The sequence below is a fragment of the Motacilla alba genome, chromosome 3 (genome assembly GCF_015832195.1).
Source record: "Motacilla alba alba isolate MOTALB_02 chromosome 3, Motacilla_alba_V1.0_pri, whole genome shotgun sequence".
Taxonomy (NCBI): Eukaryota; Metazoa; Chordata; class Aves; order Passeriformes; family Motacillidae; genus Motacilla; species Motacilla alba.
The window spans coordinates 6,583,948-6,606,882 of record NC_052018.1 but is presented as its reverse complement, the minus strand read 5'-3'; the positions used below and the strand labels follow the sequence as shown (position 1 = coordinate 6,606,882).

Here is a 22,935-nt window from a genome sequence, read left to right as displayed (position 1 = left end):
GGACATGCTGGAATGGGTCCAAAGGAGGGTCACAGAAATGGTCAGAGGGCCGGTCAGCTGTCCTATGAGGACAGGCTGAGAGAGTTGACATTGTCCAGCCTTGAGAAGAGAAGGCTCAGGGAAGAGCTTATTGCGGCTTTTCAATACTTACAAAAAGGCTTTTTGTCAAGGCCTGTAGTGACAGGACAAGGAGCAATGGTTTAAACTGAAAGAAGGCAGGTTTGGGTTATGTGTTAGGAATAAATTGTTTGCTGTGAGGGCAGTAAGGCACCGGAATAGATTTACCAGAGAAGTTGTGGATGCCCAAAACCCTGGAAGTGTCCAAGATGAAGCTGGATGTCCCTGCCACCTGGAAGGGAGGTTGGACTGGATGACTTTTAAATGTCAAAACCATTCTGTGATTCTATGATTCCATGAGTAGAAGTAGGAATAGAAAAAAAAGGCTGAAATAGTAATAGGGAGAGTAAATTCCAGGAACCATGATCAAGCAAGGAAAATAAGTTGGATGTAACAACAAATGAATAACAAAAGAAACCTTAGAAATAATTGGGAACCTTGATTATGAGGTCCAGAGGAAAAGCACTGCCCTTCTGAACAGAAAAGTGCAAAAAGTTTTGATAGTTTGTAGACAGAGAGCCCTACATGAGATACCAAGAAATCAAAGACAGCAGGAACACTGAGAGAGAAAGGAAAGAGGGCTGGAGATGCCAAAATACCAAATAATATATAAAAAAATAGTCAGACAGCTCTGTTTTTGGAAACCTTAACTTGCAAACAGAGTATGCAGAGGGTTAACAACTGAAGACTTGATATGAACTAAGCAAAATAAGAAAATGCTGGGCTTTTTCGAAAGGCACTTCTAGGACCATGCATAAATTACTATTAGAAACAACAATTAATTGTGTGGGATTTCAGTAACTGCATTATTCTGTTGTTGTTCCAGAATTTCTTATCCACAGTGGACTTAATTGTTAACGATTCCACAACTGAAGCTTGGGAAGACCTGAATAATGAGAAGACACAACAAAGTTCTTTGTTACTACAGTCGGTAGAAAATTTTTCCTTGCGCCTCCAACCGGTTAATAACACCATTCCTTCTGTCTCTGCAAACACTGTTCATCTCCAAGGGGTAGTTGTCAAGGAAAATAACAACGCAGATTATAACAAGGACTTCCGCAGTGCAGGAAACCTCACAGTAAATGTGCTCATTAGTAAAACTGAAATCCAGACGCTAACCCAAAATTCAACCATTGTCAGTGTGATGTACTCAAAACTTGGACATGTTTTGCCCCGGAAAACATTTGAATTTGTGAACGGTTTATTGATAACAACAACTTTGAGCAGCAACAGAAGCCAGAATTTTGAAGTTAATATGACATTTGCAAAGAAAGACTTGTCTCTAAAGATGCCCAAGTGTGTCTTTTGGAACTTCACACTCAACAATCACAGGGGGGACTGGGATAATCGTGGCTGCACACCCACAGAGTTAGAAGATTCTGTCATTTGCTCCTGCAATCACTTGACATCATTCTCCATCCTGATGTCACCTGATAGATCCTCCGAGCTAATCTTTGAAAATTATATTTCCTACATTGGCCTGGCCATTTCAATCGTGAGCTTGGTGGTCTGCATCATTATTGAATCCTTGGTCTGGAAGTACGTGACAAACAACACAACCTCCTACATGCGCCATGTGTGTATTCTCAACATTGCTACATCCCTGCTGATTGCTGACGTTTGGTTCATTGTCACTGCCTCCATCACTGACCAAAACCAGCAGATGAGCAGAGACATCTGTATCATGGCCACCTTCTTCATCCATTTTTTCTACCTGTGTGTGTTTTTCTGGATGCTGAGCCTGGGCCTCATCCTTTTCTACAGACTGGTGTTCATCTTACACAACACGAGTAAGACTACTCAGAAGGCGGTGGCATTCTGCCTGGGATACGTGTGCCCCTTTGTCATTGCAGTCACCACCATTGCTGTCACACTGCCAAAGAACAGTTACACAAGAAAGGATGTCTGCTGGCTCAACTGGAAGGACAGCAAAGCTCTCCTGGCCTTTGTCATACCTGCCTTGATCATTGTGGCCACGAACTTGTTCATTGCCGCAGTTGTTATAATAAAAATACTGAGGCCAACTATTGGGGATAGGTCAAGTGGGCAGGAGAGGAAATCTCTGTTTCAGATTGGCAAAAGTGTGGCCATCCTGACACCACTGTTAGGCCTCACCTGGGGTTTTGGCCTGGCCACCATCATCAAAAACAGTCATCCAGCTTTTCACATCCTCTTTAGTCTGTTCAATGCTTTGCAGGTGAGTTGCGCGCATTTTTGTTTCCTCTATATTGATTTAACATAGAGACATTATTGTAGTGCTGTGCTTGGCAGGGCATGAGAACACCAGGGAAAAGCTTAAATTTGCCTAACACATCCTTATTCCAAAAGGACTCTTTGGGAAAGCCATTCCAAAAATTCAGCAGTATTTAATATTCTCAGCTGCCTTAGCAGATGTGCCGTATAGACAAAGCTGGCTTAAAGATAACTCCCTACTTTGCCAGTAGTTTTGGGATCAGCTTCACTGCTGAAGACCAGGAAAACAGCCCTGTTGTGTTCAGGTGGGCAAACTTGAGCATCCCTGTTTCCATTTATAGTGCAGCTGGAGGCATCATGTTATGCTTTTTTGGGTTCCAGTATAAACCACAAGAAAGTCACCAAGATCAGCTGAGAAGTACTAATGATAAAGAGAAGAACTGACAAAAATATACCATTGAGAGTTTTTAGTCAGTATGACTTTTGCAACATATTTAGGTGGTCAGTAGGATCCCAATACAAGGAAATTTCTTCAGGACTATATAGTTATGTGTATTCTCTCTTTAAAGAGAATTCTTAAGATTTCCCATTTTTAAGAACAGCATCAAAACTGTTTTCTTCAAACCAAACTCACTGGCCTTTTTCTTGGAGCCTACTAATTTGCCTGGAGAGTACAGGTAGGACATGTCTTCCATACACACACATTTATTTTTCCAAATACATTTAGTGCTACCAAACTATCTGTGTCAGTTTGTAGACCAGATCAACACAGAATTGAAATAGACCAGGCCTGGGGAGCTGCCAAATGAGCAGTCCACTATGTGATATGCAGTTAGAAAAATGCCCTCTATCAAAGAATTCAAAGTCTAAATTGTACCATGGACAATGTTGGAAATATTGCAATTATGAGATATGCAACTTATGAGACATTGAAATTAAAGACTGGTGTCATCAAAATACATGTAATTATCTGTCTCCTAGGGATTATTCATTTTGGTGTTTGGGACTCTCTGGGATAAGAAGGTAAGGATTCCAACTATTTCTTACATTATGTCAAAATACTGTTGGAATTTGAACAGAATTTCTGTATTTACTGATTGACTAATTTTTTTAAACAAATAGATACAAGAAGCCCTGTTGAAGAGGAATTCATCATCCAAATGGAGTTCACAGCAATCAAAGGTTGGAATCTTGACCTAAAAATGTATTTCAGTTACTGCTGAGTAGTTTAATGTTGTCTAGAGCACTTTAAATTCTGGATTATTTATTAGAACAAGTCAGAGAGGACACTAACAACATAAATATGATTATATCCTCTTTTTAAAAGTTCATTATTTTCACTATAATTGGTAAAAAATGAGAAGGTGGTTAGTGGACATTGCTTTAAATTCCACAAGACAGAAATTGAAAAAAACCCTGAAACTTTTAGTTTGAAAACAGAAAATTTTTTGGCACTAGTATTTATTCACAACCTGAGAGAAATGCAAGGGAAACTTCTTGGGGAATTATTATTTCAATTTACACTTCTGCATTTATAACACCTTAACAAAAAATGCCAGGATGTGTAAGAAACTTAGAATGGTTTGAGTTGAAATGGACCTTCAAGATCATCTAGTTCCAGCACCCACCTCCCCCTCTTCCTGAGCTGCACATGGTGCTGGCATCACCCTTCTATGACAATAAAGCTTGATTTTATATTGCTATCTGAACAGGGTTTATTCAGAAGAGCCTGTACAGGTATTGCTAAAGAACTAGGAAGCCGACTTAAAAGCAAGGATAATTAAGAAGATGAGAACACAGGCTCAAAGGAATTAAGGAGTCCATTAAGGTTGAACTGTTAATTCAGAAGAACAGCATTGGATCAAATCACTCCAGTTTCTGCAGGAATTGCTGAAATTGGAAATGACCCTCGAGATCATCTTGCACCACATTCCCATCAGAGCATGGCCAGCTAGAGCTCAGAGCTGTGTCCAGTTGGGTTTGAGTAGCTCCAAGGATGGAGACACCACAAGCTCCATGTGCAGCCTTTTCCTGTGTTTGACCACCCTCACAGTGAAAGAGTTTCATCTTAAGTGGGATTTCCCATATTTCTATTTGTTCTCAAAGCCTCCTGTCCTTCCACTGGGCACCAAGGAGAAAAGTCTGGCTCTGTCTTTACCCTGTCCTGATCAGACAGCCCTGAGTATGTCCTGGCATTGGGTTTGTTCCTCCCAGGGGCAGGAGGACTTTGAACTTCCCTTTGCTGAACTTCATAAGATTCCTGTCTTTCCATTTCTCCAGCCTGTTGAGGCCTGAGAATGGGCAAATAAAGGAATATCAGTCCTTGATTAAGTGTTTTATATGTGATTCATTTACCTTCTTTCTCTACCACCTTCTGATATAGGTGACAATACACAACACTGCCTAATTTCCCCCCACCAAAGTACATATAAATAATGAAGAAGGACTGGACAGCAAAAGATGTCGTTTTTGTACCTTTTTTAAATACAGCCTTGGAGGAATCCCCTTAAATTCTCCAACCACTCCAGAACCAAAAAATAAACTCAATTTTAGCAGCAAAAAGTTCCTTCCTTCCTTCCTATCCGGACTGCAGAGAGCTGTCTTCCAATGCCCTCTAGCGTGTCAAGTTAAATTTGCCTCAGATTATCTCAGGCTATTGGCTGTCAAGAACAATCCCCATTCACATAAATCTTAGCTATTGTGGCTACCTAAATGGCCATACTGGCACAGATAAAAGAACAGGATTCCATACTGCCTGTTAGGACAGGCTCTGGTAGCTAAGTCATTCCCCCTGGCCAAGAGTTAGAGACAAACAGGTTGTGCTCTGTAGTTTTTTTTTAAAGTTGATCTCCTCCATCACCACCATAAACATGCAAATGTGTGAACTTGATACCTCACAAACATCTAGCTTTGCCTTCTGTGGATTGTTTGCTTATACTACTGAAAAAATTTTATTGGAACCTTTTATTTTTCTCCCTAAAATGGGGCTACAAAGAAAGTTCTTTTGACAAAAAGCATTTTTCTCTCTTTCAGTCATCCTCCCTGATCCTGGTGACACCAATGCTTGCTATGAGCTACCCATTTTCAAGAACCTTTAACAACTTATGTGGGAAAACAGGTATGTGATAACAGATCTCCCTTACTGAAGCACAGACAGGATTTGGCCTTCACTCTTGCTCTCAGGGCCTGCCTGTCCTGATATCCATTAATCTGTTTGTCTCTCCATGCATTCATAGATTGTTTTTAATCTTCTAATGCAAAGGAACTGCAACAAGTCAACTGTAGCATAATGCTAGCAGCGAAATTGTCTATCTCTAAAACAATTATTGGATGTTTCACCAATTCTAAACCCCACTAAGTGAGCTTTGTTTTGAGCTTAATGAGATCATGGCACAGTTCATCTGTTGTTCATGTACTCTTCACCACCTTGGAACTGTATTTCTTCAAATGTTCTCTGGCTGTCATTTTGTGGATATCTCCACTTTAGTTATGACTTCATCTTGCAAAAAGCATTTCTGGAAATAACATTTAATTTCTAAGTGTCCAGACTTTGTATCCACATATTGTTCAGAGAAGATAGTGACACTTGGGTCTTAGTTTAAAGCCTTGTGGCCATAAGAGGGGAGGGAGCTGGGATTCATCTCAGGAGCCTGTGGATGTGTTGTGCTCTGGATGTGTCCCTGTGCTCCAGGAGAAGCACTAAGTGCCTTCATTTGTGTAAGAAAATCATTGCCCTGTGGCACGGTTGGCATTCTGACACATCCTGGCTGTGGCACCAAACACCCTGAGCTCTGTGGTTGCTGGTATTGCTGTAATCCAGGCAGTGCCAGGGCTGCAGGGCAAGGCAGAGCCACCTCGGCCACCAGCACAGCTGTCACTGTCCTTACTTTGCAGTGACAACATCCCGGGCTCTCTGTCCTTGTCTAACCCCTGTGCCTTGTTTTGCAGGCAAATACAGAGTATCTTCTTCAGAGCCATCCACCTCTTCCACTGAAAATACTTCCAAGGCATATTCCTTGCTTAACTGAAGCACTGCCAGTGCTAAATCATGTAACTCTGAAAGGACCTCTTCCAAGGCACACACAAAAAGTTCCTGGGAGTCACCGGGAAGCAGACTGCTTCATTTTGACTGAATTGTGCCTTGGTGAATTCTTCTGGAATAATCATTTCTGGTTAATGTGTAAGGCAGGGAAGCTGAGAGAGGAGGAATCTTACAAGGTCTGCCAATCCCAGAAGAGACCACAAGGATTTGAAGGCCTTCATGTGCAAGAAAGGACATTGAGAGTGAAGAATTCTCAACCCTTAAGTGGGTGCTTAGCACTATGCAGTACTGAGACATGAATTGCAGTGCTTCACACAGTTGTTGTCCAGTGGATTTGGTATTTCCCCATCAACTCTCCAAATGATCCCAAAGGCCTGTGTAGATACACAAATACCTCACAGCTTCTCATATTAGAGTCTGAAAAGGCCGTAGTGGTTTCCACTTTCTATTTAAGACTTTCTGGAACTAAAAATTTCCAACTGAGAAGGCCCATTTCAGATCTTCACTTTTGACTTACATAAAATGAAGACCGTGGTGATTCCTGCATGGTCTTCTTTCAGATGGAAAGACTGAAAGCTCCATGTGGCACTTTTTTGAAGAAAAGGAAGTTCTGCCCTTAACAATATTTTTCTTTCCCTTGATATGTAATGTGGAAAGACAGAGATGGTTGCTGCCCTCTGCCACAGAGGGGACTGCATTTATTTAATGCATAGAAATGTTAAGAATGCAAGGAGTGCCTTGTGTAAAGTCTGTATGTTTGGGTCTTCTCTCAGAGGAGAAACACACTTGAAGGACTCAGAATAAGCTCTATAGTGAATATAAATCATCATGTGCCAGGCAGGATGAATGGTTTTATATAAATTATTGCTCTAATACTACATTTGTGGAACCGTTTATTTCAAGCCTGTACACCTTTAAAGGCAGGACTCCTGTCTTGAGAAGAACTTGAAAAGTATTTATAATGCACACAAATGTTGCAAAATTTATTGTACAATATGGTACAATATGGTAGAATCATTTCTATTTGAGGTCAATATCAAATACTGCAGCCACATGGTACAGTTCTGTTTGATTATCAGGGAATCAGGCCTGTGTTTGCCAATGGTGAACCTGTTCCTGGAACTTTGGGGTGAATCAGGATGGGAAACTGTTCTCCACAGTTAGAAGCACTTATGATGGCTTGGTATGGGCAAGAGTTAATGAATTCTGTGTAATAGCTAATTAGTGTAAGTACACCAGCAGAGCTCCAGGGAAAGTGAGTGATGATGCACTGACTTACATAAGTATCTGTACCCTTTAGAATTCTTGAGCAATTTTTGTAGGAACATTTCCAGAATCTTAATACAGGTGTTTTGGTGTGATTTTTAACAGTGTTTTGAGAGGTTCAACCAGTTATTTAATCTAAGTTTGAACCGTGGCTGAGAGTAAATGCATAGGCTCTCAAAACTTCTGCTTGCTATGGGATGAAGAAACAAAATTTTAAAATACACACAAGAAAGGGAGTGTATGAATTTTCATCATACAGCAGCTCTACATGACACATTTTAACTGCCACATCCCTCAGAGAAAAAACAGATTGCTGCCAAGCTGTTGGCAGAGCTTTTCATCCATATGATGACTGGTTTTCTCCAAGTTACAGTTTTTCATTGAAAATGGGTGTCTTATGACCCAGGTTGAAATTTGTGCCCCCTGCAGTTCTTTATCTTCTAGCCATCATGGAAATGAGGACGATAGTTAAGACAATGGTTCCAGCAATTCCACCAATTGACATTCCCAGGATGTTCCCATGGACTTGCCTTGACTGACACCTCTCCCCAGTGAAGAAGAAGGCTTGTCCTGATGGGCACCTGTGAAAACAAAGCACAGATTTAGTGGATCAGGAGCCTTGTCATGCCCTCACCCCAAGGTCCTCACATTTGCTATCCCAGATGAGCAGTTCCCATTGGAGGGGTTCATGTCACAACATTCCTACCTTGGTAGGAGGCTATTTACACACCCTGGAAGCACCACAGAATGGGGCTTCTTTGCTTCATGCTGAGAAACCTGCCCTCCTGGCTGCTGGTAGGAACTAGCAACTGTGGTAAAGTATGTTGTTTCTACTGTTCCTTGGTGCTTAGACCTCTGAGGTCTGTAGCTCTGAATACTTTTTAGCTGCATTACTTGAAGAAGAAAGCCAAGACAAGGAGGGAGGAGGTCTGTGGTACCTGCAGCTTGCTTTTCCTTTCACATTCACACAGACTCCATCATTCTGACAAGGGTTTGGGTCACAGGGGTCTGGCAGATAAGGCAGCTGGTCTTGGATGGGCTCCATGTCCTGGGCTGCTCTCTTCTGCCTTTCAAGAATGAGGCCTTCCGTGAGGGCAGATTGCACAGGTTCAACAGGAACTTCTGTGTTATTGAGGTGAATTATATCTTTAAAAAAAGGAGAAAGACATCAGAATCAGTGAATGATGCTATGTGTAGCATGCTTTAAATCTGGGGCTCACAGGGTGCTTTCTGGACCAGAGGGGCTCCTTGTCCATTTTTCCTTTACAGAGCTCTTGCTGTACCACCACAAGTTCTGTGTATTTAAAGCACAAGGTAGAAAATAATACTGAAATTACAGAAACTAGTTAGGTAAATCTGTGATGATCTATGAGGCTGTTCTATTTGGAAACAAACACAGTGGGGATGGCCTTTAGTATGTTCGGTGCTTAGAAATGGACATAGCCACTGGTCAGGGTGCTTAAAGGTGTCCAAGAATTTCACATTTCAAAACTCACTGCCATTTAGATCCCTCTTAACTCACAATCACTTTAGTCAACTGTTACTATAAGACATGAAAAAACACAATGTGATTATGCTGCTGTTCTTAAGGTAAAGAGAGCAGTTTATTTTCTGACTCTAACATTTATAGATTTTTAAAAGTGACAGAGGATTGGAGGGTGAACGTGTCACCTCTCCAATGACACTGGACAAACTAACAGTCTATAAATTATTATTTTTTTATAAAATAATGTAAAACAATAAGTTATTTACAGAAAGTGTGTGAGAAAGTTCGTTACAAGAATGTAAACATCAGAAGGTTTAGAGAATCATCTTAAAATATCAGGGCGACAGTCAATCTCACCCACCTGACACTAGTCCTACTTCTGTGTCCCATCACAGAAATGCTTTTTAAAGTTGATCCCCATTAGAAGAGATTTTGGAGACAGGTGTCAAGAGTTATTTGAATGTATGAAAATAGAAAGAATCACCTATTTTGTAAGGAGAATCAGGAAAGGGGTCCTTACCATTAAATTCTGCAAAAATAATAAGGTCATCATTTTTCAGGAAGCTTCTCCGTCTCAGCTGGCTGTGAGATATGAAGTTACTCCACCCCCAGGTTATACTTCTGTTGCAATTGCACGACTCATCAAACCTTCCAGCAATTGATGGTTTATCCCATATTATAATTCCACTATCTGCAAAGAGAAAATGAGAATCACAAAGCTGTGTAGCTCGAAGTATGACATGACTTTTTCCTGCATTACTGTGTTAAAGAGGATTTATGGTATAAAATCAAGTTCAGGTCTGAAATTCCCAAACAAATCCCAGAGGACTGACAAACTAAAGGTGCCAGGTGATCTTCAGGTTAGGTCTGCATGAGGATTCATAGTCTATGTGAGGCCATTGAAATTCCACAACTTCTCTTTCACTGAGAACTAAACAAACACAAATTGCCTCCTCACTGTTACCAGCTAAGAATTCCCTTCTGAGTAAGGACACTCCCAGACCAGTTTGTAGGTACCTATGGTTTAGAATTTAGTTGATTTTTTGTCATTACTATGATTTTGTTAAACATATTCATATTTAGGGTTTAAAAACTCCAACTAAAAATTTTTGTATTTAAATTCCACTAGAAAAAAGTAGAAAGAGATGAAGATTCATGTGTAGTATTTTATTCTGTACCAAACTCAGTTTTGTCTATTATTCTTATTTCTATCATAGAATCACAGAAAAGTTTGGGTTGGAAGGTACCTAAAAGACCATATTGTTCCAACACCCTGCCATGGGCAGGGACACCTTCTACTAAAATAGGTTGCTCCAAGTCCCATCCAGCCTGGTCTTGAGTCCTTCCAGGGCTGGGGCATCCACAGTTTTTCAGGGCAGCCTGTTCCAGTGCCCCACCATCCTCACTGTAAAAAATTTCTTCCTAATATCCAATCTAAACCTGTTCTCCTTCAGTTTGAAGACAATTGCCTTTTGTCCTGGCACTGTGTGCTTTTGTAAATAGTCTGTCTCCATTTTTCTTGCAGGCTCCCTTCAGGTACTGGCAGGCCACAACTAGGTCCCCCTGATTGTTCAGCCTTCTCTTCTCCAGGCTGAACAATTCTGAATTAACACATCTGTGAGAAAGGGTGAATGTTGTGCATTTCAAACCATGTAGACTGAGGTTCACTGAGTGTATTGAAGTTGACTGAGCCTCCAAAATGCAGTTTTAACTTAAATTGTTTAGTGACAGAATACTGCACCCTACTGTCATTCCATCAACCTGTGGTAATATGTCACCTATCACAATGGACAAACCACAGATAGAAAGGAAATTGCCAGCTCTTGGGAAAAATCTATTTTTAGAGTCAATCTCAGATATCCAAGGGGTTGTTTATAATAACATCAACCTCGTATATGTCACTTTTCATGTTCTACAGTCTTTCACAGGCAGGAATTCGAGTCACACACAGGGAAGATGTACACTGGAAAGTGTACATCCCAAATTGGGAAATATGGCCAAAGTTTCTCAGCTCTGAGTCCTGCACTAAGTTCTCTTACTCAGATTCCTTGGCTGTCATTGTCAACATTCCTCCAGGCAGACACCCCTTACCTGAGCTAACATGGTCCTTGCTGGTGGTGAAGCTTTTGCTCGAGGACATCCTTTTCAGGACGTCGGGGTCCTGGTCCAGCACTGTGAGTGTTACCTGGCGGTTCAGAGCCGGCCACTCCAGAACTGCATCGTTCTCTCCACTGCACAGGTGGAAGGCAACACGAGCATAGTTACTGTTCTGGTAGTTGGGCAACACGCTGATGCCAAACCCATAACCCTCAGGGCTGTAAAACCGGGGGCTTTCAACAACGCTGATGGATGAGTTCTCAAGGATTTTGCTGAAGTTGCGAATGACCCACACGGCTGTGGGACAGGGGGTCTCTGTCAGAGTCACATCATCAATAGCAATCCCACCCAATGAAGAGCTGGGGTTGCCCTTCAGTCCTTGGAAGAGGTAACGGAATTTCTTCTGAGCGTTGAGGGTTACGTGGGCAATTTTCCAGCTGGAGTCACTGTCCGCTTTGGCAAAAGGAAAGAAAAACATTGCCATCAGTGGGATTAGAGACATTACAAAGCAACTTGCTTCATCTAACTGTCCATCCCAGCTTTGGACAACTGGACCCCTCACAGAGTCCTGAAGGCCAGAGATCTTAAGTTGATATTGTGACTATAATACATCCACATTGTTTTGTGATCTAAATGCTTTGGACATGTTGTACAAGGAATTCTTCACATGTCAGGGAATGACAGCCTCCAGTACAAAGGACAACAGCCTAAGGGCTAAGATTAAACAAGAGGATGGGAATCAACAATCTAATGTCTTCCTAACACTTTTTCATGGATTTATCCTTCACTGTAAACTGCTGCAGCCTCACGTAGGTAGATTATGATAGGTCTTGTGTTTTGACCAGATAAATCACATGGAAATGCAGTGGCTGAGTTTGTCCTATTTAGCAAATCACCCAAAGTGGGAATCCAGTTCACATTTCCAAAACAGCATATGCTTTTATATTCCAAACTATCTAAAAATCAGTCTGGGGTTCTTATTGACTGCAGAGGAGCACCTGAATAGCCCACTCTTAGATCATATAACAGCCAGTGGAGACACAGTCAGTGGTCTCCAGCATGGCCTGGGGTCCCTCTCAATCACTGAGTGCAACATAATATTAGGAATGTTGTGACTTCTGCTGTGAAGCACCAAAATTACATTATTACAACCCACAGTTTCTCTGCTAAATGTGCTCATGTAAAACCAAAATTCTTAGCTGTATTGCAAGATATTCTGGTAACTTCAGGAAAGTCTTCTGGTTTCTGAGCCAGTCTTCTGCGTTCATGGTCAGAGTAAGACAACTCCTCCTCACTACCCAATTATTCATCTTATTTCCAGAATTACCTTGAAAGGTTTGAATTTTCCTCATCTTACGAATGTTCCCAGTGCCATCATCCTCTTTCAGCCAAATGATCAATTTGTCAGAAGGGCTTCCTGTGGTCCTGTAGAAGAACTGGAGACACTGCTGAGTTCTCTTTGGATAAAGGATTCGGGACTCCAGGATTGCCACCTCATCTGCCTGGCCAGAGTTGGTGTTGAAGTACATGAAGTAGCCAGCATCTGGGAATAAAGGGTAGTCTGTCACTGCCTGTTTACACATTTCCTGCAAAGCTGCATGGTGTAAATTCATCATTTCATCTGCACTCTTTTAGTAAACAGAAGAGCAGTACTTAACATGAACAATAAAGGAAATGACAGGTGACAACCATCCAAGACAGACTGGGATAAGAACAGGAGTTGCAGTTCAGCATATATATGGAAATCACTGCTGTCAGCTCATGTCAGTTTTGCATTAGTTGGTCTAATTGGAATTTGGATTCCTCAGGAATGTCAGAGATATATGAAGCAGAGAATTCAGTGTTGACCACAAACAATTAGTAGATACATTTTTTTTACTTGATTTATACTGAAGATAATCTAAAAATGAGGTCTTAAAGGTCATGTGCTATATTACCTTGTAAAGAGTAAGATAATTTCTTATCAGCAATAAAGATAATAAACAGGGGTTGGACAGAAAACATTGTCCTGATCTTGAACATGCAGAAGGTCTTTTTTTACAGCTTGTCCAAACACTTCAAAACTCAGTGACTCACCATAAGAAAATTACTTAAGAATTCCTGCTCCTCTATTTCCCATTAACATTTTTAAGTGTTCTTTACTTTAGTTTTGAAGTGTCTACTTTTATCCTCATATTTACAAGGATTCACCATTTGTACCCCTATCATATCTTGGTATCACATGAAGTTGTCATGTTTTATCTGTATTGTGTTGCTTTTTAGTTATTCAATTTAGTCAATGATTACATTAATAAGTTAATTTTTTTTAGTTGTTGTGTGAAAGTTCCATGGACTCTCGTCCAAGATAACATATCTTAGAATCACAGGATGGTTTGGGTTGGAAATAACCCTGAGATCATCTTGTTCCAACAGTTATACCTGCAGCTGCATAAAGGCAGTGCAGCTTCCTGCAGGGTTAGTGAAAGGCCTTGAGCTGTTTATCAGGTTCTCTCTAATCAGTCAGGGGAATTATCTCCATTCCTTTCCATATTGTAGCAACATTTTGAACTCTAATCCACAGAAACCTTGCTAGAGATTGTTCTATGCAATGTATGACACTTAACCTTCAGTTAAACTTATTTTAGTTTTAAGGGTATTAAATCCAAGTATGATCACTCTTGCTCCAAGTGAGAAGCAGGGCTGTGAGCCTGTTGTTGCAATTGTTATAGTAACAAACCCCCAAATGGTCTAGACTCTACCTCCTTTTTGATAAGAAAGTCAAATAAAGGCAACATTAAGTACCTATGGCAATTAGAATATGGCAGACTTCAGCAGACTCCCTAAATGTTTAGCTGTACTTTCCCTCCTCCAGTTTAGCCAGCAATAAGTCAAAAACCCAGAATATCAAAACTATCTGGGGAAAATAGGATCCATCTATGTTAGAAACTTAGAATTTGCCCCCACTTGAAATTATTGCAGAACCAGTTCTCAAAATGTCAGAAATTCCTGGTGGAGTCAATGACCATTTGGAGGTGCCAAAAGGAGAAACACTCCCTACTCATGCAATTCATTTCTACACTCTGGAGATCCTCAGAGGCACCCACCCCTCTCCATTAACTCTTAAAAAACATTGATGCTTATTTTGTACTGAGTCACTGGATGTTAAAACCTAAGTGCATATTAAATGCTCAGTTCAGGCAGATTGGATTTTATGTGAAAAACTCAAAAACTCAGTTAAATTATCTTTTTCAGTTACAATTGTACTGTACAACAGGGGTGAGAAAGAGGAGAGAAAGAATTAAGAATCAGCTGAGGGTTAGAAGCATGTATTTCCAGAAAATATCAGGTGGTTTTCTTGAGTTATATTCTTGGGCCTGATCAATGGCTATCAGCATTATAAAAGATTGTTAACAACAACAACAATTAAAAAGGTTGTTAATAACATCTGTTATTTCCAGTTGGTGGGTCACTTGAGGGGAATAAACTACTCCTGAGTGCAGCAAGACAAAGAGTAACAAAGCACAAGTGAATGAGCTTTCAGTCAGGAGTCCTTCCCCCTCTACTGAGGCAAAATTTACCACAGAAGTTCACTTTCATCTTGGAATTGAGTTGTCGTTTACCCTGTCTAAACAATGACAAATTAGGCTCTTGCTTTTCAGAACTGCCTGTTGGGATTTAATCTTTATTCTCAGCTGTGAATAAACCAGCACCCTGTGACTGTGACTCACTACTCTATTTTTGAGAATGTCTTCCTTTGAAAAATGGTGAAATTACCACACCAAAACAAATTATCCCTGAACTCCTATCATAAAATCTTTGCAACTTTCTTCTACTTCCAGGACTAGAATTCCACAAGCTTAACTTCCCATTTGCATTGCAAACAAAACATTTATGAGTGGCTACAAGTGCTGTTTGATTCTTATCATGAGGTAATATAACTCTTACACAGACTTTGGAAGTTGCAGTAAACTGTTTTCCTGGTTATATTTAAAAGACCTCTAGTTCAGATTGTTCTTTGTCCCTTTGGCTCTTGCTGGTGTGGACAACATTCCACTACATTGATAAAGTTTGGTGAGAGTGGGAATGCAAACACTGTCTAAAGTCTTTACCAACTTCCCTGAACCCATTATCGCAGTCAGCCCTGGAGGAAACCCAGCTCAGAAAGTGTTTTGCTCCTTTCTTTTACCTCTACAGCGCCCAGAAAGTGTGTGGTCCTCCTGCCCCATCACACTGCCCTGTTGGTGGACCCAGTCTTGGTCATGCTTGCTGCCCTGGATCATACCACAGATGTTTTCAAGCTCAAAAGAACACTGGTCCAAAAAGGTGTGAGTTGAAGCTGAAAAAAAATACACACATGGTCATCTCAGAGTGAGCTTCTAGCTCATAAAAATTTCTTCTTTAATTTTGGGGGGGTTTGTTTACAGTAGTATAACCATCCTGTAGAGAAGACAACCCTCACGTTAGCAGATGTGAGCCAAATGACTCAAAAGAGGAAACATTTGATTCCTGGAGGGATTCCCTGGATAAAGACAACAATCTTTGACCTCTTTGCAGAAGGTTAAGAAGCCCCCTGTGGCAGTGACAGATGCTGACTGTCTTGGTGTCTCTTTGCCAGCCTTGGTGTATTCAACGATTCCTCGGCTGAGGTTATTGTTCTTCATAGCAGTTCTCTCATTGATTAACTTGAGCTCTGTCCTTCCACTCCAAGCAAAGTCCACCCAGTTACCTTGGGCTGGTTCAGCTGAGTTTGCCTTCAAGGTGATGCTTCTGCTGGCAGCACCAAGGGGTCAACAACTTCTCATGAACAACCGTGATCAGTGATAATATCTTCAACCAGTTCAGCAAACATCTAGGCAGTGTGGGACTCTAGACCTAGCCAATCTCAGGTGCAAAATAATCTGATTAAGTCCAAATGTCAGTAAAAGAGGACAAAGTGCGGTTGCATCCACCTCAAAAAAGCTCAACAAGGCTGCCCACACACCACAGGCAGAACACAACCATAGATCTCCTGGGAGCAGCATCGAAGAAAAAGCATGGATAGTTTGTTTTTCCTTGACTAATCTTTCCTAAAATAATGACAGTGAGAAGAGTCGAAAAGGGTTGAGAAGGGAATAAACTGATTGTGTTTATCTGCACATCACAGGTCCTGTCCCATACCTCTTTAAGCACATTTGAGAAGAAGTTTTGTGAGTTTAGAGACATAAGAGAGGTGAACCAGCCTGGCTCAAGTATAACCAAAGAAATTGTTTGCCACGGTTAAATTCTGACTTACTGCAGTTGTACATGCGATTCAGTCTTTCCAGGTCAATGGCACTGAGGTCTAGACGTTGTCCAATAATGTCATCAAACGCTGGTATCTTTGCTGTGATTGTGGGGACACTTTCATTTTTGTTAAATGAAAGTGGTTCATAGTGCATCAGTGATTCGTAGTCATAAGGGGTGTTCAGATCAGTGATGTAGGTGTCGTCATACTTCGCAAAATTGTGCTCTTTGCCTGGTAAAAGAACAGAAAAGTGCTTCCTTTTTAGAGAAAATGGAAAGGAAATGGCATTACCATGTCCCTTTGGATACAGTTTTCTAAGGCACAAATTATATACCCCAAAGCAATTACTTCACAACAAAATATTAAAACTTAGCAAGATTTGTGGTTGTCATTTGGACAACAAAGCAGTGCCTCTGGATTGCAGTTCCATCACTGAAGTCACAGGTGACTTCAGTAAATTCAAAAATTAATATCAATGAGCTGTAAAGAATGGGATACATGGGAGGTTAGATTAGAATGAATAGGAATGGTTCAACAGTAATGATCCTGAAGAATTAAGTTCAAGGATTAATGTTCTCCATTCCAGAACCTGTGAATATCGATGGAAACATTTTCCAGATATTAGATCATATATGGAGGAGAGGCCCTGAAGCTCATAAAGGAAACAAATATGACAGCCCAGAAGTGTCTTCAGGTTCTGCTCTTTGAAATAAACAATGCCCTAGCAATCTCTGGGGAAAAAGAAAGATATTTTTACCCTAGATTTACAATATTGATATGATATTTCTATTGAAATGGCTTTTGGAAACATGTTTCTTGGTGAAGTAATTTGTACTTAAAGAAAGTTTTTCATTATGAATGTGTCTGCTAGGGCAAAGAGAGGGAGCCATTTCTCATGCTTTGGTATAGAAGTAAAAAGAGCTTGCCAGCATTTACAATTGCAAAAAATGTTTTCAGAATATTTGGCATTCTTTTACAAAGACAAAACTGCACATGACTGTGCTGATGGGCAATTACACTTTCTCTGCTTAACAGCTGCCCTCCCCTTCTGCAAATCACAAAGGTCTTCAGTTCAAGGCTTGAGATTATTTAAGAGCTTAGAATTGTTTTCTTACAGAGACTTGAATTGCACCTTTTATCAAAAAATTTTAAAAAACCTCTTCTATTCACTCCTTTTCAAATATATTATTGTTATGCAATACAGAATCAGATCTCACAGGCGACAACAGGAAAAACTGTCTAGGGATCAGGGGGACTGTGAAGAGTTTGCTGAAACTCATAAAGCTCCTGAATATGGTGATATTAAACCTGAAGGCAAGAACCTGCAGACACACCTGGGCAGGAGAGAGCACGACAGAGCCCTATTTCATATTTCCCCTGCAATCTAATAATTTCAAGGGGTTTTTTTAATGTACAAAGTGAATATTTTCAGTTTCATGAAAGCCTGAATCTCTGAATATAAAACCTTTCAGATTTTGAAAGGATCTTTGCGTACAGAAGAGTTACTTCAAAACTCATCATGTAAATAAGTTTACAATTTGCATTACATGGTAAAAGGAAACAGATTCAGAGAGGGTAAGTAATTTGTTTAAAGTAAGAGAGCAGAGCAGTCCAAGAGCCAAGAGGAAATAAAAGTCCTGATTTCCAAGCAGGGCCTCTCTGTTCTGGCCTTAAACAATGTCCGGGTTTGACCAGAGAAGTTGCACCAAAATTTCTTAATTTACAGTGGTCTCAGGTGTGGCCCACTGTTTTTAAAATTCTATCCTTAGGAAGGTCTTTAAATCTAGAAGTGAAAATGGGATATTGATAAATCTACACTTTGCAAAATCTAACTTGAAAGTTAAAACCCACCTGCAATAATTTCATCCCACCAGATATTCACGTAGTCATCCCGGTCCATCCTCGACTGCTCATGGTAAAATCCTAAAGCATGCAGGATCTCATGTTCCACAATTGCTCTGTAGTCACACCCTGACCCAATTGAGAGGTTCTGTCCAGTCTGCAGGTCCCCCACCATGGACCAACACCTGAGAAAAAGGGAGAGCTTACTCTCTATTCAGTAGTTTTCTTCTCTGTATTTAACTTTTCAATCTGCTCACTGCATTTAGAGTAAGATTGTAAAAGTTTTTAATATGAAAAGAGTCACATAAATCATTATTTGGATGCTGACCACATGCCTTGATACCCTAAAAATACTCTAGCCTGAAAACAGACTAACCCCCAGAAACTATCACTTCATTATTTATCCTCTGTGTCAGGGAAGATCACCCTGCATTTTCGAAAGCCACAGAAGTTTTGTCCTGCATCAGCTGCCATTTGGCCAAGAAGCATAAAACACACAACCTACATGGAAACAGTAAACTCATCAAAACAGGCTGACCATTTTTGCAATAACTTGGACTAGAGAAAAGACCCAGGAGTATTTAGAACAGCAACATTTGGTCCTTTTTAACAGCAACCATGCTTGCATTGGCCAGAGGTATGAAAACACATTTCTAGTATTAAGATCTTCAACACTGACTTGTCAAAAATCATGGTGCTTGTAAACTTGTAAGAGAAGTGTTGTAGAACACTCAAGGAAGAGCTGAAGGCAGAAACATGAACTTCCGGGAAAACAAGAAATATTCACAGCTGATACAGTGAGAAGAATTTTGTGCTTTTCTACATTTTCTTTCAGAACATACTTAGCTGTAGGAAATAAGTCCTTTCAGTTCTTGTAAACTTGAATCTCTGTGCATAAAACTCTTTCAGATTTTGAGAAACCATTCATTAAAGAGTCATGTCAAAACAATAGAAGTATTACAATAGATTCTCTTTCCACTTTCTTTTCTTTTCTTTTCTTTTCTTTTCTTTTCTTTTCTTTTCTTTTCTTTTCTTTTCTTTTCTTTTCTTTTCTTTTCTTTTCTTTTCTTTTCTTTTCTTTTCTTTTCTTTTCTTTTCTTTTCTTTTCTTTTTTTTTTTTTTTATGCCTTCCCAAAGTTTCCAGAGTTAAATTCTAGTTCTTCACATTCACATTCTTGGCAAGTTAAAAGGATGCACATGGAGGTCTTCATCAAAATGGAACAACCCTAGATGGAAAAGTGGAAGTAGTTGATGACATCCCAGAGAGGCTGGGATTCACCTTCAGAGCTCATCCTCCAAATAACAGTCAGCAGAGGGAGCAGCTGCTTGCAAGCCTTTTGTCTAAGAATGTAAGATGAGGTGTTTTCCCGATGACCTCTTTTTCTCTGCTGACAGCAAACCTGCTGAAGTCAAATGGAATACGTTCCCAGCTGATTCTACACGGCAAAATTAAACAGAAATTGATATTATCCTTACCCATCTTGCTTGCTAAAGAAAATGTAGGTTCTTTCTCCTTCATACGGCTTGAAATCAATGCAGGACTTCAGGCGGAACATTTCAAATGCCTGGAGAATGACCCCTTTAGCATTCAGGTCTGGAAAACAAGGACTGAAACTTTAATACGTTGCAGTTTGTTCACCTTGGAAAGGTAAGATATGTAAAGATACACACGTGGAACCAAAGGAAAAATGATTGAAAAGAGAAATTATTGAATTTCATTAAATTGTGGTTTGCTATGTTAGCTGTAAAAGAAAGAAAAATAACTTTGATATAAGCAAGACTACAATAAGTAGTTATTAGTGAACTGTAATACTTTTAATTTGAAAGAGTTCTGAAAAAGAAATTTTTTTTTATCACAGTGACTGCAGTGCAAATAAGGATTGGAGATAAAATCTGAATAAAGTGTCTGCATTACCTAGGTCATCACCCAGAATATAGGGAATGGGAAACTTCCATCTGTAGGTCTCATTTCTTAAGGCATTTCGCTGATTTTTCTGAAAAGGGAATTAACAGCTGGTAATGCATCTACTGTAGGGAGATGAGCTGATTTGTAGCAAAAATACAATTAGGACAAGCAACAGAAAGCTTTTAATTACTTACAGGGAGCAAGATATCACCCTGAAAGAGGTCCAGTCCAGCAGCTGAAATGGAATTTATTCAAAAATAGTGTCAATGAATTTCAAATATATTTCATTTCATAAACCACATTGTACCTGCTTATACAAAGCTAATGTCCTTGGGCATCTACAGAAAATAAATAAGGACCAGCCTCTATATACTGAGTTACAGATAATAATAGAAGTAACAGGAGTTTCTAGTTTCTACTCAATATTTACTTCCTGGCAATGTCTTCTTGGCAGAGCCTGTTATTATCCATGGTCACCTTTGATGAGCTCTGCTTGCTCTCAAGTAGTGACAAGAGTCACACAATGGAACAGTGATCAATAAACATCTAAGTTATTTTCCATATCTGCAAAACTTTATAAAAATCATATAGAGATGGACAGAAAATGCAGTTGGGACTGCAGAGTCTTTCCGAATCATACAGTGTTTTTCTGTCTTAGCACCATGGGTCTGTCCAATATTCAGGAACAAAAGGCATCTGCATCCCTTGTTCACATAGAGTTACAGTCATGGAAATATTCAGGTGTTTCAGAGAGTTCTGAGCTCACTTGATTTTAATGCTCTTGTTACCACGAGCTACCTGAACATCAGTCTCCTTTACAAATACTGAAAATTCAGCATTATGCTCACAACTCTTCAGGCCTCATGAGAATTTAGATGTGAACTCACCCAGGTTGATTTGGGGAATGTCTTTGAATATCTCACCAGCTCCAGCATCTGCAAGACAGTCAAAACATAAAGTGTTCGGATGTGGTGGCTCACAGCAAGTAGAAGGAAATGCTTCAAAACTCAAACCAGCTCACACAGCACTTACCAGCTTCACTGGAGAGCTGTCCCACCTGGAGGAGAATGGAATACAACCAGTATAAGGTATGAGATGCCTCTGGACTAAGAGGAGCCTGAAGAAATCAGGTTTTACTTACAGAGACTGGAGAACCATAGACAGAACACAGCAGAAGTGTCAGGCTGAATGGGAAGATGCTGGAGCCCATTTTTGCAGTGGGAACAGAAACTGCTCCCTCTCGTCTCTGGCAATATATAGGGCACGTTGCTGAGCTTTCCATGGAGCTTCAGCCAATAAGCACCAGACATTCCACCTTTGAAACATTGTTGTAACAATTAGATTTCCTCCTGGATGGCACCTGCTGGCATTGCTCTTATCAGCTACCTAAGTCCATTTGGAGGAACATTGCAGAGAGGAATGTGGTAACTTCAAGTCTTCAAGGCAACTGGTGAAAGACCCACCCAGGCTTCACACAACAGCTTCTCCCTCTGGCCCAAAGTTGCTGACTCCTTCCCCTGTGTTTGTTATCTGTCAGCATTATCATCTTGACTGCACAGGAGAAAACCCACACTCTTAAGCAGAATTATTCTGGGTTTACAGCACTCCAGTGCCATTAGAATTTGGCCCAGTGCTGCTTTCAATTAATAATTAACATCACATTGTAAAGATTAGAAGTAAGAGAGATATGATTGTGAATCCCCTGACAGTGTCTTTCCACAGCTGATCCCACCCCAGATCTGATGCTCCATGCACAACCTGCCACTCTCTGCCTCCAGAATAGTCACTTAGAGCAGTAATCCTTGGCCTTCCAGATGGGTTTCAGAGATCACAAACTCTTGTCCTGCATCTGGCTATCTTCTTTCTTATGGATATGGGTCAGGAAGGGCTCCATAAATCTCTAGTTTGGTGTGCATCAGTGTTCCCACAGCTCCCATGTACCCTGGAGTGCCTGAGTGCCTTTAGCTTAGGCATGGAATTCTGCTCCTCCATTTCACATCTGAAATTACAAGTCATGGATGTGAGGATGCTCACCTCTATGTTCATAGAAAAGGGCTTGTGCCGTGACACCACTACCCACAGCACAAGGCAGAGAGCTTGAGTAAGCAGGTTTTGAGTAGGAAATGGGCCTGTCCTAAAAAGAAGTCAGTCCTTCAAGCTAAGCAACATATTTTTCTCTCAAAAAATCAAACTAGGAATCAATTCATAAGAGATAACATTGCAGAGGAAAAAGTGTAGAGATCTTTTCTTGTTTAGAGAAGAAGGGCCCCAGAGCGTAAACCTTCACCTAACATAAATGAATGTTCTTCAGCACTTTCTTTTAGGAAGGATTGTTGCTGACACCTAAGCTGAAAAGGACATACTACTAGCAAAATAAGCATGTCTCAAGATACAGCATGTCAAGGCTGTTTTCACAGGCAAGCAAAGAGAGTCAAAACACGGCAGCAAGGCCATATTTCCAGATGTTTGGCAGTGGATGTGAGAAAGGAAGCAAAAAAATGAAGCAAAAGCAGAGCTGTCTGAAAAACACTTGGGTTTTAGTACCCTTAACTTTAAAATATCTCAAGAACCTAAAGCAGGTGTCTCAAGGTAAGTCATTCTGAGGGCATATATTTGTTTCCATAGATACATATAGGGGGTCTGTTGGATGCCTTTTAGGCACTGTGCTGGGCTCTAAGGTGTTCCTGGAGCTCCCTCTTCTCCAGGCTGAACAGCCCCAGCTCTCAGCCTGTCTCCATAGCAGA

The 22,935-nt window shown here is 40.4% G+C and overlaps 2 protein-coding genes across 4 annotated transcripts in view; one reads left to right on the top strand and one right to left on the bottom strand.

Moving 5' to 3' along the window:
* The window catches only part of ADGRF5 (adhesion G protein-coupled receptor F5), a 41,313-nt gene extending 34,086 nt beyond the window's left edge, over positions 1 to 7,227 (top strand). For both annotated transcript variants that reach the window (XM_038132006.1, XM_038132005.1), the window contains 5 exons: positions 944 to 2,314; positions 3,292 to 3,333; positions 3,433 to 3,492; positions 5,344 to 5,428; positions 6,259 to 7,227. In XM_038132006.1, the coding sequence (XP_037987934.1) occupies positions 944 to 2,314; positions 3,292 to 3,333; positions 3,433 to 3,492; positions 5,344 to 5,428; positions 6,259 to 6,338 (1,638 nt within the window). In that variant the 3' untranslated portion in view covers positions 6,339 to 7,227. The remainder of the gene's footprint in view (positions 1 to 943; positions 2,315 to 3,291; positions 3,334 to 3,432; positions 3,493 to 5,343; positions 5,429 to 6,258) is intronic.
* A 627-nt stretch (positions 7,228 to 7,854) lies between these two features.
* MEP1A (meprin A subunit alpha) lies at positions 7,855 to 21,401 on the bottom strand. 2 transcript variants are annotated; one of them, XM_038132008.1, is made up of 14 exons: positions 21,333 to 21,401; positions 21,224 to 21,248; positions 21,079 to 21,126; positions 20,386 to 20,426; positions 20,201 to 20,279; positions 19,762 to 19,879; positions 18,295 to 18,470; positions 16,453 to 16,674; positions 15,367 to 15,516; positions 12,529 to 12,744; positions 11,189 to 11,654; positions 9,625 to 9,791; positions 8,557 to 8,764; positions 7,855 to 8,199 (listed from the first exon to the last, which is right to left on the bottom strand). In XM_038132008.1, exons 1-14 carry the CDS (start codon positions 21,399 to 21,401, stop codon positions 8,052 to 8,054), a joined length of 2,133 nt encoding a protein of 710 aa, XP_037987936.1. In that variant the 3' UTR covers positions 7,855 to 8,051. The 2 variants fall into 2 exon arrangements, with proteins under 2 accessions (XP_037987936.1, XP_037987935.1); XM_038132007.1 differs by having other exon boundaries at positions 9,625 to 9,795; positions 11,196 to 11,654.
* Positions 21,402 to 22,935: the final 1,534 nt, after the last annotated feature.

Bases quoted from the DNA above. Each gene is read 5' to 3' on its own strand.
- MEP1A (XM_038132008.1), bottom strand. From the start codon at position 21,401: ATGGGCTCCAGCATCTTCCCATTCAGCCTGACACTTCTGCTGTGTTCT. The intron at 21,127-21,223 runs GTAAGTGCTGTG...ACTGTCTTGCAG, and splicing joins ACAGCTCTCCAGTGAAGCTG to ATGCTGGAGCTGGTGAGATA. The intron at 12,745-15,366 runs GTAAAAGAAAGG...CTTTATTCCCAG, and splicing joins ACTTTCTGGGCGCTGTAGAG to ATGCTGGCTACTTCATGTAC.